The 15,951-nt window shown below is 41.5% G+C and overlaps 1 protein-coding gene across 5 annotated transcripts in view; it reads right to left on the reverse strand.

Moving 5' to 3' along the window:
* Positions 1-8,609, reverse strand: part of PTBP3 (polypyrimidine tract binding protein 3) — a 106,344-nt gene extending 97,735 nt beyond the window's left edge. For 2 of the 5 annotated variants that reach the window (XM_021084313.1, XM_013993753.2), the window contains exons 1-2: positions 8,393-8,530; positions 5,425-5,458 (exon numbers count right to left, since the gene is read on the reverse strand). In XM_021084313.1, the coding sequence (XP_020939972.1) occupies positions 5,425-5,458; positions 8,393-8,400 (42 nt within the window). In that variant the 5' untranslated portion in view covers positions 8,401-8,530. Of the gene's footprint in view, positions 1-5,424; positions 5,459-7,981; positions 8,192-8,392 lie in introns of those variants that run through there. The other 3 variants (XM_013993751.2, XM_013993752.2, XM_005660329.3) reach the window with 3 other exon arrangements.

The raw sequence follows: 15,951 nt of genomic DNA on the forward strand, positions 1-15,951 counted from the left end.
TATTGCATGATTGGGGAGTAAGGAAATAGAGGGGGATCCATTTGTCAAAATTTATTGCACTGTACTCTTAAGACCTATTCATTTCACTTTATGTAAGTTATAGCTCAGTTTAAAAGAAAAAAGACTCAGCTTCTACAGCAGCGGTTCTTAACTAGCTATATGTGAGAATCACCTGGGATGTCTTTTTAGAAACACAGATGCCCTGGTTCAACTGCAGACCAATCCATCAGAATCTTTAGAGGATAAGACAGTGATTCAGCATGGAGGGGAAGGCTGAAAATTGGAGGGTTCCAGAGGATCTGTTCAACGGTTTGAAAGTTTAATCTCCAGGAAACAGAGTGTGCTAGCCCTCCAGATTCTAATGCCAAAGATCACCATTCTCAGAGTAAGCTGCTCCAGGATGTTAAGGCCATTGCCAAGGGAACCAGGGGGAAGAGGAGTGTTTTCAGGAGTCCAGCGCCTCTTTTGAGGAGGAGTCAGGAGTAGACAAGGTTGAGATCAAACCTGATCATGACGTGAATTTCTCTAACTAGATGAAGAATATCTAACAGAATTGGGGGGAGGGGGTGTACGGGACATGCCAGATGAAAAGAAAAAGAGAGAAAAGAGCACTAGACTAAAGGAGGAGGGAAACGAACAGTTTAATAAAAGATTATATAGAATCCTAAAGTTCTCATACTCTAGCCCTTCAGATGTGTCCATCCCGCTTCCAGAAAGACAGATCTATTGTTTTCTTTTTCTTTTTTTTTTTTTTGTCTTTTGTCTTTTTTGTTGTTGTTGTTGTTGTTGTTGTTGCTATTTCTTGGGCCGCTCCCGCGGCATATGGAGGTTCCCAGGCTAGGGGTCGAATCGGAGCTGTAGCCACCAGCCTACGCCAGAGCCACAGCAACGCGGGATCCGAGCCGCGTCTGCAACCTACACCACAGCTCAGGGCAACGCCGGATCGTTAACCCACTGAGCAAGGGCAGGGACCGAACCGGCAAACTCATGGCTCCTAGTCGGATTCGTTAACCACTGCGCCACGACGGGAACTCCAGATCTATTGTTTTCAAATAAAGCTGCTGCAAGGATGAAACAGGACAAGAGATGGCCATCAGTGACTGCAGCAAAGTAAATCAGTTAAAACTCCAGCTACATCACGGCAATACTGAGGACAGCAGAGTTGTATGAGAAAACTGACAAGCCAGATGAAGCCCTGGAAGACTGTAAGTGTATTTTTTAAAAATCCCAACATAGTGTCCATAGCCTCGCTCAGCGGGTTAAGGATCTGGCACTACAAGCAAGCTGTGGTGTAGGTCACAGATGGGGCTAGGATCTGATGTTGCCATGGCTGTGGTATAGGTCAGCAACTGCAGCTCTGATTCGACCCCTAGCCAGAAACTTCCAGATGCTACAGGTGAGGCAATAAAAAGGGAAGAAAAAAAAAAAAAAAAAAAAGATCCATCAGTACATCAAGCAAGAGAAGTTTGTATGAGTTTATCAAAGCAAATTCAAACATAATGAAAGACTAAGGGAAGAGATGTTAAGTAAACTAAAAGATCTCAGGAACTTGGTTTTTCAAACTTTCAGACTCTTCACGGAAAATTTCCAGATCAAACAGGATTCCTCTACTGGCTCCTATTCCATCATTTTGTTCAAAATCCAAGTAAGAACAAATAACAAAGACAGAAGAAAAAGAAAAAAAAGATTTCTGGCAAAGGCCTACTGTATTTTCTGTAGTTCAAGCCCAGCAAGCAGTAGGCAAATTTTTTCTACAAAGCCAGAAAGTAATTTTTTTTTTTGCCTTTTTTTAGGGCTGTACCTACAGCATATGGAGGTTCCCAGGCTAGGGGCTGAATTGGAGCTGTAGCTGCTGGCCTATACCACAGCCACAGCAACCCTGGATCCAAGCCACATGTTCGACCCACACCACAGCTCATGGCAACGCCAGATCCTAAACCCATTGAGTGAGGCCAGGAATCGAACCCACATTCTCATGGATACTAGTTGGATTCACTATGGCTGAACCACAACAGGAACTCCCAGAAAGTAAGTATTTTAGACTCTGCAGTTTCATGGTCCCTGCTATAACCCCTCTGTCATTGATTGGGAAAGTAGCCAGACAATATGGAAACAAATGAGCATGGTTGTGAATTCCAAAAAACCATTTACAAAAACAGGCAGCAAACTGGATTTGGACTGCTAACTCCTGGTGGAGCAAACAGAAAATCAACCTTCAAATTAATTTAAATATACCATTGTTCTTTCCTATATAGTAACAGGCATGATAATTATTAGAAGCCAATCACAGTTTTCCCCAAACTTGTTTTTCCCTCCTCATCTAATTCATTTAAAATAGAAAGATAAACCAGAAAATGCCTAAAATATATTCAATATGGAAGATCATCACTTAAAACTCATTTAATAGCTATTATAGTATTCTGAAGAAATATCTAGGAATGTGAGAAACAACTGAGCTTAAGATAAAACTAGCTAGTAATAATTAAAGTATGAGCAGTTCCCATCATGGCTCAGCTGTCAGCAAACCCAACTAGAACCCATGAGGACGTGGGTTCGATCCCTGACCTCGCTCAGTGGGTTAATGATCTGACATTGTCATGAGCTGTGGTATAGGTCGCAGATGCAGCTTGGATCCTGTGTTGCTATTGCTGTGGCTGTGGTGTAGGCTGGTGGCTACAGTTCTGATTGGACCCCTAGCCTGGGAACCTCCATGTGCCGCAGGTGTGGCCTTAAAAAGACAAAAAGACCGAATAATAATAACAATAATAATAATTAAAGTACGAGCTGGAAATTTATACTTAAGTACAAACACACAAAAAGCTGTTACCCACAATACTGACACTTTGATTTATCTGCTATAATAAAGTTTTTGAAACATGACCAGTATCACTCATAACCACCAGGTTCATTCTTTACTTAAAAAAATTAAAAATTAAGGATAGCAATTACTTCTCACTGTTTTAAAAGCATTTCAAAATACAAAATAACATGTGAAAAAAAATATTTCATGAGAAGTATCAAAGGCCAATTTTCTTGTCTAATGTAGACAAGGCACAAGAACTAATACCCTGCAAAGGACATCCAGCATACACAACTAGGTATATAAATAAATCTCAAATATGGCATGGCCCTAAGCTGCCTTAAAATACTTATTCATCTTTAAGAAAATTCCAATCTAAAAAACAAATTTAATTCTTTCTCACCCTGGTATATACCTATTAGAAGAAACCCTAATGAAATTAGAAGGCTTGTTCCAGTATAAATATGGCACCCAACTGGCATCCATTCATTCCTGGACACATAGCAGTGAAGGAAATATCAAAAATCCCTGCCCTCATGACACATTCCAGTGAATCACTTAATCTCAAAAAACAATTCAGTTTTCTTTCTCTGGGATAATGGATTTCATAATTAAGGCTATTTTCAATTCTCTAAAAATAAAATCCGTATTACTTTTCTGCATCCAGGAAAGTAACCGATGGAACAAAACCTGAAATCCACTCTTCCACTGGCTAAAACTACTTGTTGTGTCATCATATTCAGACAGCACATAAAAGAAAATAATAGACAATCTTGAAGGACTTACTTAAATTCACTAATTTTGGTTATACAACCTGGGGGAAATATAAGCTTTATTGGCCTATGACTTGGTAACTAAACTTCCTTGGCTGGGATGCAGGAAAGACGCAGAACAATCTTATGAGAAATATCTCCACATAATGAATAATTTTACAAACATTTCCAGTATTTAGGTCTATGAAAATATAGACTGCCCAGTGAATCAACTAATCAGTTTATCTTTTCTTCAGAGCATGATCTGATCTTTGTTTTCAAATTGTCTGCTGCAATACAGGCAGTCAGAAATCCAAATTGTGTATTCAAATCTGGTTTTTGTGCTTAACATTTAAATTTTTCTTTTATTAATCATCAAGTTATATTTTCCCCCACAATAAAACAGACACGAGAGTCCTTCAAGCATTAACTCCTCAAATACCAAATGGAAATTTTTTAAAATGTCTCATGTATTCATTTTTCCCAAATAAATTCTAGGAGCAAAAATTACATTTTGGTAAGACAAAAACAACACTCATATTAAATATTCCTTCCCTCACAGGCACCTACAAGGGCACCAAAAAGGAGCCAAGATATAAGCCTGCAGTTACTACCCTGAGTATCATTCCCAAAAGATAAACTGACTTAAGTAGATACAAAAAAAAAAGGTGTATTCCCACCAAAAGAAGCTCCTCCACTTATTTTCAACTCATAAAATATGTTCAAAGTTTGCCAAAGCAAGCTAACTCTACCCAACTTAACAGACAGTACAAGCAGTAGTCCCCAATTATGCTAATCTTGAACATCCTACTGCTAGTCTAAAATGTGGTCTGCTGTATTTATGCTCATATTTTAAGATGTTTTAAGAGTATAAGCACCACCATCAGATCCAATAAGCCCAAAGGCAGACATGCTGAAATCGTTAGCAAGAGATGATAGACAGAAAGTGGCAGAACAACTTTACATAAAATGCATATAATGTACACATGAGTTATTTCTATTTTCTACAGTAATAGAAACTGTAAGTGGTCTCTAGAACTAGATTCTCAACTCAGACATATGAAATAACAAGTTGCTAAAGGAAACCTTAAAACTTCCTTTTATATTTTAAAAGCCATATTGATGAACTTGATTTGCATTTTAAAATCCAGTAAGTGAGAAGACTTTGATAAAACTAAAATGACTTATAATTAGTAGAATCATTACTGTGAAGTATTAACTATCCAGCTCTCCTGCTGTTCACATTTTATACAGAACCCTCATTACTGGCAGCTAGGAACAATGGAAAAAAAAAAAAAAAAAAAAGTCTGGTTTTAGAACCAGGAAGACATGGGTCTGAACTCTGACAGTGCACCACAGCTTGAACACCAACTTTCTGAACGATTTTTTTCATCTCTAAAATGGGAATGTTAATACCTACCTTGAAGGACTGTTAAAATTATTAGTGAAAATATATGTAAAGCAGCTTGCATATAACAGAAACTGATGAAATTTAGCTGCTGGTACTTTATTACTCATAAATGCATGAAAGAGAAGATAAAAGAAAGGGCATGACAGGAAAATAAATCAGAGCCTAGGTTACATTTAACTGCCAAAACAAAACAAAACAAAACCCCTAACAGTTAAGTGAAACTCTGGACTACACTTTTTACTCACATTTTAGATAAACAAGATAATGTAGATAAATTCTAAATATATATATAAAATCCAGGATTAGCTACAGGTCTACTTATGTTGGAGCTAAATAAAAAGATTATTATCATACAGTAAAATAGATCATTTTATGAGTAGGTGAGATGATTTCACCTTTGGAAAAAAATGCCAAAACTAAGATGTAAAAATGCTTATGAAAGGATATTAAAAGATTCCTACCTTTAAACCGACTGCTATAAGATCTGTAACAACACTGTATGGAAAAAGTAAAAAGAGAAAATGGAAAACAAAGTTAGAGAACAAGTTTTTAAAAGACAGAGATAATAAGATTAAAGAAAAAAAAGAAAAAGCATTATAATAACAAATAATAAAAATAAGAATGTGATGAGTTGTGAAATGTTAATACAAAGAAAAGTGATGAGACAGTCTAGCAACAGCAGAGTGTAAAAGCAAAGCTTTAATAGCAATGTGGGAAACAAGTCAAATTCTTTTAGTAGTTAGAAAAATATAGCTGTGCTTTAATAAAATGAGTATGTGTTTATCCGTTTACCTCTATGTAACAAATCCAAACCAAAACTTAAAATCACCAAAATTCATTCTCTTAAATCACTGGTGTGAATTATCATAAAGTTTTAAGTGAAACAAAATCAGTGAGTAGATACAACAAAAATAGAAGGTGTCTTGCAAATTTGCATCTACCACCCAAATGGCTTACCAAAATATAGCTAAGACAGTTTCCCAGAATAAAAATAAACACAAACATCAAATTTCAGACATCAAAATCTTCAAATATTTGCTTTTAAAAAATCCTATCACATCAAAACTGTGTTTATGTGTAAATTATCTCAGGAGGAAATGAACGAACACAAACACAAACATACACACACACAAGACAGGTGGGATTTGAGGTGGAACTAGAAAGACAGATTGACTTGACTAGTGGTTTTTCAACTATCCAAAATAATGAAAAAGGACCTTTTTCAGGCTGTGGGAAAATGTAGAAATGTATTTAGCCTCCTAAAAGCATAAATTCAATGTGTTCAAAAGCATATCCCTTAAAACCAAGATGGAAAATACCCTGTTAAAGTGAACAAAAATTCATCTCTTCTAACCCCTAAGAAACTGTCTTCAACTAAGTTTGTCTCCTTATCTCCCAAAAGAAAGCTGTTAACAAAATTCTACATACTGTTCATAACCTATATCATCATTACTTAAAAGTAAGCAAATTATGACTCTGGATAGTTTAATCATGGAAATTTAATTGTTTTAAACAATACCCACACAGATTTAAAATTTTTCCTTAAAGACTTTTGAAACTTAAATTTCTTTTGCTTGAAAGTTAAATGTGATAAGTAACTCTGACACTTGTGGACAAAAAATTATAGATTGTGTAATGTATACTACGTATCAGTCCTAAGGCAAAGGGCAAATCATGCTCCTACTTGGAACTCTCAAATGAACTTACCTTCCAGTACTATGTCCTACTGCCCCACATATTTAAACCAATAAATTTTTAGCTCTCAAACCGTATTTAAGACGAAGAGAAAGTAAACTTCTTAAACACTATCCAGAAGAGTAAGTTTGCACTTCACAGTTGTCCAAGAGTTTAACAGCCAAGACGCATAATCCCAGAGTCTTCTATTATCACTATAAATTTTCCAATACAAAAACCTCGCCTGCTTCATATGTCAACTCAAACAGTCTAGCGACAAGTCACTACACATAGTGAAATACTAATTTCACAGCCTTCCTCAACTGAAATATTGGCGTAAGTATACAAAAAATTAAAACAAGAAAATTCTGCACACATATAAAAAGTAATTGGAAAAGGTGGTGTGAAATGAGTTTTCAACACTGCTCTCGGAAAAGCTTCAATTAAACAATGAAAATAGCTTCGATTAAATTTTAAAAATACTTTAAAGACCATCATAATCATAAATGAAATCTAAAATTGCACTAACGTCTGTAGCAATGTACAATCTCCATCCAAACGAGATAACCCAGAGACACTATAAAACTAGGATAAGTAAAATCTAATGAGGGCAAAAATTGTTCGAAGATTCCATCGTCTTTACACAGCATGACGACAATCAACTACACAACAACATGTACGCGGCTTTACTGTTGAAGGAAGTTCCGCATATTCTACAACCAAGAGGTTTACAGAAATCTTGTCATCAAAATCAAGTAAAAGGCCAAACAAAATCTCAAGTGCATAATGAAAATGATTAAGTGGATTTGTAGGCTCTAATAGAGCTGGAGATTTTTTTTTAATCTTGATGCACATACACTACGATCTTCAATTAATTCACCAAGATCCTCATCTAGTTGTTTCCTTAATCATTCAAATATCGGTACGGTCCCACCCTATAACCCTGGGTCTCCAGGGAAATACTTGTATCGGTGATCCTAAATCTTTTTATTTTGGTCACAGACCTCTTTCACTTTTAGAGCGTTTAAAAGCACCTCGAAAATCACACTTATACGATATTTTGCATACATCGAAGGGGATTCACTAAGTTTCCGGGGGGGCGGGGGAGGGCGTCCAGGGTCACCAAGTCCAGACGCCCGGTGTACTGTAAATCGTTAACAGAGCTCCCAGCTCAAGCCTGGAGACCGCGGCCGGTGCCCCGGCCGTGCCGAGACCCCGCGTGGGCCCCCGGCTCCGGGACCCTGTCGCCGCCCAGACGTGTACAGACGCGTGCCCTCGCCGTCCGCCCCTCCGCGGCCACTCGCCTCCGCGCCAGGGGAAGCTCCAGCGCTCGCCCCACCTCACCGGTAAACAGCAACTCCCCGAGCGCCGCCTCCGCCTCCCCCAGCGCCGCGCACCATTTTCTGAGAGGAAGTGTCGGGAGGCCGGGCCGGGCTCCCCGGCCCCTCGGGCGGAGGGCGGACCTCGGCCCCCGGGGGCTGCACCGGGCTTTCCTCTGCTTCCCCGGGCGAGGGTGTGCAGGGGCGGACATTACGGGGGCGCCCCGTGGGGAAAAGAGAGGCTGCGGAGGACCGCCCCTCCGCGATTCCGGGCTCCCCGAGGAGGCGCCCGGAAGCCCCGCCGTCGGTCTCGGCCGGGGCCGCTCCTCCGACCGCCGACGCCGCGTCCGGCTCCTCAGCTTCGGCGCGTCCGGCCGAGAGCCGAGAGGAAGCGGGCAAGCGCAGCTTGGTAGCAGCCGCGCCGCCAAGCACTTACCCATCCATGGCCCAGACCGAGGAGCGCACAGTGCGGGGACTGACGGGCTGACCGCGAGCGGAGGAAGAAGGCAGCAGCAGCAGGGCGGCTCCGGGGACCGGCAAACGGCGCCTCTCCGGAACCCCGGCCGGTCGGAGGTGGAAGGAGAGTGGGAAACAGGGGCGGAGACCAGGGACGCTCCCGCCACTGCCGCGCCCCCGCCTTCCCCACCCCCCGAGCGCGTCCCCGCCTCGCTTCACCCCGCCCCTCGGCGTCGACGCCCTCCCTGGGCCCCGCCCTCAGCCGCCCTCCAGCTCGGCTCCAGAGCGCCCTCTTCCTGCGGTCGCACCAAGACCCCCTCCCCCCGGGCTCCCTTACCCCCCGAGCGCGCGCCCCGCCCCCGCCTCCTTCCAGCGCTCACGGGAGCGCGCGCCTTGTGCTTCCCGCTTCGCGCCCCGCCCGCGCTCCCGCGGGCTCTGCCGGCCTTCCGGCTTCTCTGCCCAGGGCCACCTAGTTCGGACACCTCCCTCTACCGGCGGCAAAAGCTTTGGGGACCCGACTCGGGAGAGTAGGTAGGAGTGTCCCAAGAGGGCCCCAGAAGCGCCGCGGAACTGCCCCGAGTGGGAACGCTGTCGATAGCTCGGCCCCAAGCACTGGGGCCAGGCTCCGGCGGTGCTCTCCAGAGCCCCGGGCCTTGCAGCCCAGGAAAGCGCCCGCCGCCTGCCGAGTGACCCGCACTGGCCACCTAGGTGTGGTTGGGATGGAGATGAATGAGGTAAAAGAGACTCCCCCAAACTTGAGAATATTTGCATTTTTATACAGTTTTAGTCTCTGCTTGTCGACGCTGACAGTCTGGGATTGAATTTATAGGAAACATTCTTGGCACAATATGGAGTGGTCACTGTATTCCAAGGATTTTATGAAAGTTTCCACATGCCTCCCTGTAAAACAACAAAAACCAAAACCTGAGGGAATGATTACTCTCGTTTTTCAGATGAAAATTTAGACGTGAGTTAAATGATTTTTCCACAATTTCGCAGCCTTTAGAGCCCTTTCCTCTTAGTCTGGGCAAAATTTTAAGGGTATAGCTAGTGGCAACTCACTTGTTTCCCTTTTATATTGTTTGATTCTGAAATAGAGTGATTTTTCAATTCATCTATCACCAAAATGTGAATCACTAAAGGCTACATTCTTCACCAAATTCTTAGAAAGAGGAGGCTTCTCTCTCTCAGCCTTATTAGAAAGCCAGTTAACAAGCTCAGTCTGTCCTTGCTACTATCCTGCTTCTAAAAAAGTGTTATTTAAAAAAATTTAAACTGTCGATTCATCCATCACTCAGTCAATATTTATTGTGTATTATGTGCCAAGTACTGCAGGGCTACCCAAGAAAATCAGGTTCCAGCCTTCACAGTTGCATGGATTCCTCAGTTTATTTATTATTTATTTACTGGGAAAAAATACATTTTCAAAATAGCTCAGATATCTTATTTGGGGAGACCATTTTTCAAGTAGTGTATCCAACCTGAATCTCATTTTTCAAAAGGTCAAATACATTTTCGAATGTTAAATCCAACTGTTAATTTGCAGTTGTAAACAATGCCAACCTACATTGCCAAATGGACATTAAAAATATCAGTTCGAGGAGTTCCCGGCATGGCTCAGTGGTTAACGAATCCAACTAGGAGCCATGAGTTTTCGGGTTCAATTCCTGGCCTCACCCAGTGGGTTAAGGATCCGGTGTTGCCATGAGCTGTGGTGTAAGTTACAGACACGGCTTGGATCTGGCATTGCTGTGGCTCTGACATAGGCTGGCAGCTACAGCTCCGATTCGACCCGTAGCCTGAGAACCTCCACATGCCACCAGCGCAGCCCTAGAAAAGACAGAAAGACTTTAATAAAGATAAATAGCTAGGGTGGTCTTGCTCTTGTTTGGGGGATATATTCTGTTGATGAAATCTCCTTAATTTTTTTTTTTTCTTTGGAGGGCCACACCCGTGGCATGTGGAGGTTCCCAGGCTAGGGGTCGAATTGGAGCTGTTGCTGCCCGCCTATGCCAGAGGCACAGCAACGCCAGATCCGAGCCACGTCTTCGACCTACACCACAGCTCACGAAAACACCGGATCCTCAACCCACTTCGAGGCCAGGGGATTGAACCTGTAACCTCATGGTTCCTAGTCGGATTCATTTCCCATGTGTCATGACGGGAACTCCCAATTTTTTTTTTTTTTTTTTTTTTTTTTTTAGCTACACAGGTAATATAGGAATACATGCTCAAGTTGGAAAATTAAAACAATGTTAAATATTAAAAAGTTATAATTATTTTTCCTCACAGACCTCCCCCTGCCCATGCCCATGATAACCAGTGTAACAATTATGTGTGTGTGCTTCTAGACCCTCACCAGTTTTTGCCTTTTTTCACTTCAAAATCCTGGAGATTTTTTTTTCACATCAGCACTTTTATCTACTTAATTCTTTTTAATACTGCGTAATATTTCCTAATTTCATATGCCATGATTTTATTTACCATTTTCCAAAATAATGGAAGTTTACATTGTTCCTAATTATTCAAAGTAACTTTATTGTAAAGATCATTGTATGTGGTAAGTTCCCTGGTAGCACAGCAGGTTAAGGATCCAGTGTTGCAGAGTTCCCGTTGTGGCTCAGCAGAAACAAATCCAACTGATATTCATGAGGATGTGGGTTCGATCCCTAGCCTTGCTCAGTGGGTTAAGGAACCCATGTCCCCACAAGCTGTGGTGTAGGTTGCAGATGCCACTCAGATCCCACCTTGCAGTGGCTGTGGTGTAGCATGGCATGTGTAATAGTGCCAATTTAGTCCCTAGCCTGGAAACTCCTAAAAAGCAAAAAAAAAATGGATCCACTGTTGCTGCAACTGCTGCATGGGTTCAATCCCTGACCCAGGAACTTCCAGATACTACAGGCATGACCAAAAAAAAAAAAAAAAAGTTGTCTTTGTTTTAGCCCATTCTTTAAGATAGCATTTCAATATTAAAAAAATACACGTAGGGAGTTACAATTGTGATTCAGTGGGTTAAGGACCCGAAGTTATCTTTGTGAGGATGAGGGTTCTATCCCTGGCCTTGCTGAGTAGGTCAAGGATCTGGCATTGCCGTGGCCGTGATGAAGGCCGCAGGTGCAGCTCCTGTTCAACTCCATATGCCATAGGTGCTGCCATAAAAAGAAAAAAAAAATGTAGGCGTTCTTTGGTGGCCTAACAGTTAAGGATTCAGCATTGTCACTGCTGTAAATCTCTGGATGTCGCAGGTGTAACCAAATAAATAAATAACAAATGAGACCTAATCAAACTTGTAAGTTTTTTTTGTTTTTTGTTTTTTTTTGGTTTTAGTGGCATGCCCACAGTGTATGGAAGTGTCTAGGCCAAGGATTGAATCCAGCAATGCCAGATCCTTTTATCCAAAAAAGACATATTGGATGGTCAGTAGGCACATGAAAAGATGCTCAATATCACTAATTATTAGAGAAATGCAAACCAGAACTACAATGAGGTACCACCTCACATTGGTAAGAATGGCCATCATTAATAAATTTACAAATAACAAATGCTGGAGAGGGTGTAGAGAAAAGGGTACCCTCCTTCACTGTTGATGGGATGTAAATTGGTACAACCATTGCGGAAAATAGTATGGCATTTACTCAGAAAACTAAAAACAGAACTACCATATGACCTAGTAATCCCACTCCTGGGTATATATCCAGACAAAAGAATACATGCACTCCTGTGCTCATAGCAGCACTATTCACAATAGCTGAGACATGCAAACAACTAAGTGTCCATCAACAGATGAATAGATTAAGAAGATGTGATATGGAGTTCCCATCATGGCTCAGCGGTTAATGAACCTGACTAGTATCCATGAGGACACGGGTTCTATCCTGGACCTCGATCAGTGCGTTAAGGATCCAGCGTTGCTGTGAGCTGTGGTGTAGGTCGCAGACAGGGCTCAGATCCCAAGTTGCTGTGGCTGTGTGTAGGCTGGCAGCTACAGCTCCAATTCAACCCCTAACCCGGGAACTTCCATATGCCATAGGTACAGCCCTAAAAAAAAAAGGCAAATACCATGTGATATCCGTATGGTATCACTTATATGAGGAATCTAAAATATGGCACAGGAGTTTCCATTGTGGCGCAGCAGAAACAAATCTGACTAGTATCCATGAGGACGCAGGTTCAATCCCCAGCCTTGTTTGGTGGGTTAAGGATCTGGCGTTGCCGTGAGCTGTGGTGTAGGTCACAGACGTGGCTCAGATCCTGTGTTGCTGTGGCTGTGGTGTAGGCCAGGAGCTATAGCTCTGATTAGACCCCTAGCCTGGGACCCTCCATATGCTGCAAGTGTGGCCCTAAAAAGCAAAAGTAAAATAAGATAAAATAAAATGACACAAATGAACCTATCTGCAAAACAGAAACAGATTCACAGAACAGACTTGTTGTTATCAAGGGGAGAAGGGGAGGAAATGGGATGGACTGGGAGTTTGGGGTTAGTAAATGCAAACTGTTACATTTCGAATGGATAAACAATAAGGTCTTACTATATAGCACAGGGAACTATATCCAGTCTCCTGGGATAGACCATGATGGTTAATAATGTTAAATATATATATATATGACTGAGTAACTTTGCTCTGCAGCAGAAATTGGCACATTATAAATCAACAATAAATAAATAATGTAAAGTCTATCTCACTGTCCATTTTGCTAACAATAACTGAAAAGTCTCCAGTGTAAAGTATACTTGAGTAAAATGAACAAAACTTATATGACATTTCCTAAACGCTTAATATCTCGCTTTATAACAGAAGCTTTGGATAATAAGAAAACAACTCAGGACAGAAAACAAGGTGAAAGCTTGCCATTTCCCTTGCCTCTTGGTCATAAGTTTAAAAGACTTCTGGTGGGAAGCTCCTATGTGGCTCGGTAGGTTAAGGATAATGGCACAGGCTGCAACTGCGGCCCAGATTCCATCCCTAGCTTGGGAATTTGGGGAGTTCCCATCGTGGCGCAGTGGTTAACGAATCCGACTAGGAACCATAAGGTTGCGGGTTCGGTCCCTGCCCTTGCTCAGTGGGTTAGGATCCGGCGTTGCCGTGAGCTGTGGTGTAGGTTGCAGACCGCGGCTCGGATCCCGCGTTGCTGTGGCTCTGGTGTAGGCCGGTGGCTACAGCTCCGATTCGACCCCTAGCCTGGGAACCTCCATATACCGTGGGAGCAGCCCAAGAAATGGCAAAAAAAGACAAAAAAAAAAAAAAAAAAGAATCCTAGCTATGTCCATAATCCATATGGCATGGGAAAGCTATGGCCTTCTATAATGTCAGCAGAAGTTTCTGAGTTTCTGGAATAATCAGGTATCACCACATGATCTAGCTTTACATGAGAGCCTTTTATTCTATATACTAACACCTTGATGGTGAAGAGGATAACGCATTCTTTATTTGCTATTTGCTCTATACCTTGAAAAGTAAGGCAATTTCAATAATTTAGTTTGTACATTTTCTAACATTTTACCTTCCTTGTGTTTTTATTCTAATTTGTCTAAGCAATTCCCCTGAAACACCATCATCATAACAGACACCCCCTATGTTGGGACAAAATGTAACCTTCGAACATTTGCCTTAAGGCATTGTGATATGCAATGGTAGTTAAGAGTTAACCAACAGTATTACCCTATTCATGTTTATAGGTAAGACTTCTTAAGATATAAAAATAATGCAAAGATGCCAATATAAGTCATAAGTAAGATCAACCATTTGATGAATCGGGGCGATGGGACATTTTAATATCATTTTATCCCCTGAAATATGCAAAATCATAATCACTAACGTACATGCCCTTAAAATACAAACACATGGAATTTTACTGAATCAAAAAAGCTCAATTCAAAAGTCTACAACCATATGATTCCATTTATGTAACATTCTCGAAATGACAAAATTACAGAGATGGAATACAGATTAGTGGTTGCCAGAGGTTAGGAACTTGGGGGGAGGATGTAGAGAGAGAAGGAGATGGATGTGACCATGAGAGAGTAGCAGGGAAATGTTTGTGGTGATGGTGCAGATCTAGATCTTTTTTTTCCTTTCTTTTTACAGCCACACCTGCAGCATATGGAAGTTCCCGGGCTAAGAGTAGAATTGGAGCTACAGCTGTGGGCCTTTACTGTAGGTCTGTACCTTGATTATGGAGTTGGTTATACAAATCACTACATGATAGAATTTCATAGAGCTTTAGAAACACCCAGGTGCATATAAAGCTAGAAAACTCTAGAGAGTTCTGTGGTGGTCTGGTGGTTAAGACTCAATGCTTTCACTGCTGCGGTCTGGGTTCAATCCCTGATGTGGGAACCAAAGCAAAAAAAGAAAGGTGTTTCCCTTTTGGCTCAGTGGATTAAAGAGCTGGTGTTGTTATTGCAGTGGCAAGGGTTGCTGCTGTGGCATGCGTTCAGTCCCTTTCCAGGAACTTCCATATGCTGAGGAAATAACCAAAAAAAAAAAAAAAACCTAGCAAAATCTAAGAATTGTGGATTGTACCACTGTCGATTTCCTGGTTTTGTTATAGTAATTAAGATGTTAGTTCCCGTCGTGGAGCAGTGGTTAGCAAATCCGACTAGGAACCATGAGGTTGCGGGTTCGGTCCCTGCCCTTGCTCAGTGGGTTAACGATCCGACGTTGCCATGAGCTGTGGTGTAGGTTGCAGACGCGGCTCAGATCCCGAGTTGCTGTGGCTCTGGCGTAGGCCGGAGTCTACAGCTCCGATTCAACCCCTAGCCAGGGAACCTCCATTTGCAGCGGGAGCGGCCCAAGAAATGACAAAAAGACAAAAAAAAAAAAAAAAAATGTTACCACTGGGGAAAGCTGGGTGAAGAATACACAGGATCTCTTTGTACTTTTAAAACTTACTGTGCATTTATAATTTTTTCAAAGTAAAACAATAGTAAAAAAGAAATATTGCATAGTGTTCCCTTAATACATGTTATTTGTTCAACAGTTAAGCAATAACAAACTTCAAAAGCTTAAGAAAACTGTGCTGGTGTGTAATACATATTATTCAGGCTCTATCAACTTGGTAGTCAGACTAGGTTATAATAGTTTATAGGTTATAATAGAGTCTGAAAGACTCTGCCCAATCTTAAATGATGCGCCTTCCTTCAAAGCTGTTTGAGGAGACTTGAAAGTATTTCCTACATACTCACTGATCTCTCTGCCACCATGAGTTATATCCATTTTCCTCTGCCTGGCCCTGGCCCTGATGTAGTCATTTCCATGTGCAGCTCCTTGTATGGCTAGTGCTTGGTTCAGAAGACTAAACTGTTTGCCCTGAAGGTACTGTCTCATATCAGTATCCAATAGTAGGTGCTGCTGGCTGATGTCAAAGTTGCAGTGTATTTTCAAGAGCACTCTTCCTGTTTGTCATACATGACTGAGGTCATATATGACTGAAGTCTCAATGTCTCGAAGTTTTTAGTAAAACAGCCGTTTCCATTTTCTTTTTTTAATCTTTTAAATGATTTTTATTGTTTCCATTATAGTTGGTTTACAGTGGTCT

This window comes from Sus scrofa, chromosome 1 (assembly GCF_000003025.6).
Source record: "Sus scrofa isolate TJ Tabasco breed Duroc chromosome 1, Sscrofa11.1, whole genome shotgun sequence".
In the NCBI taxonomy this organism is placed as follows: Eukaryota; Metazoa; Chordata; class Mammalia; order Artiodactyla; family Suidae; genus Sus; species Sus scrofa.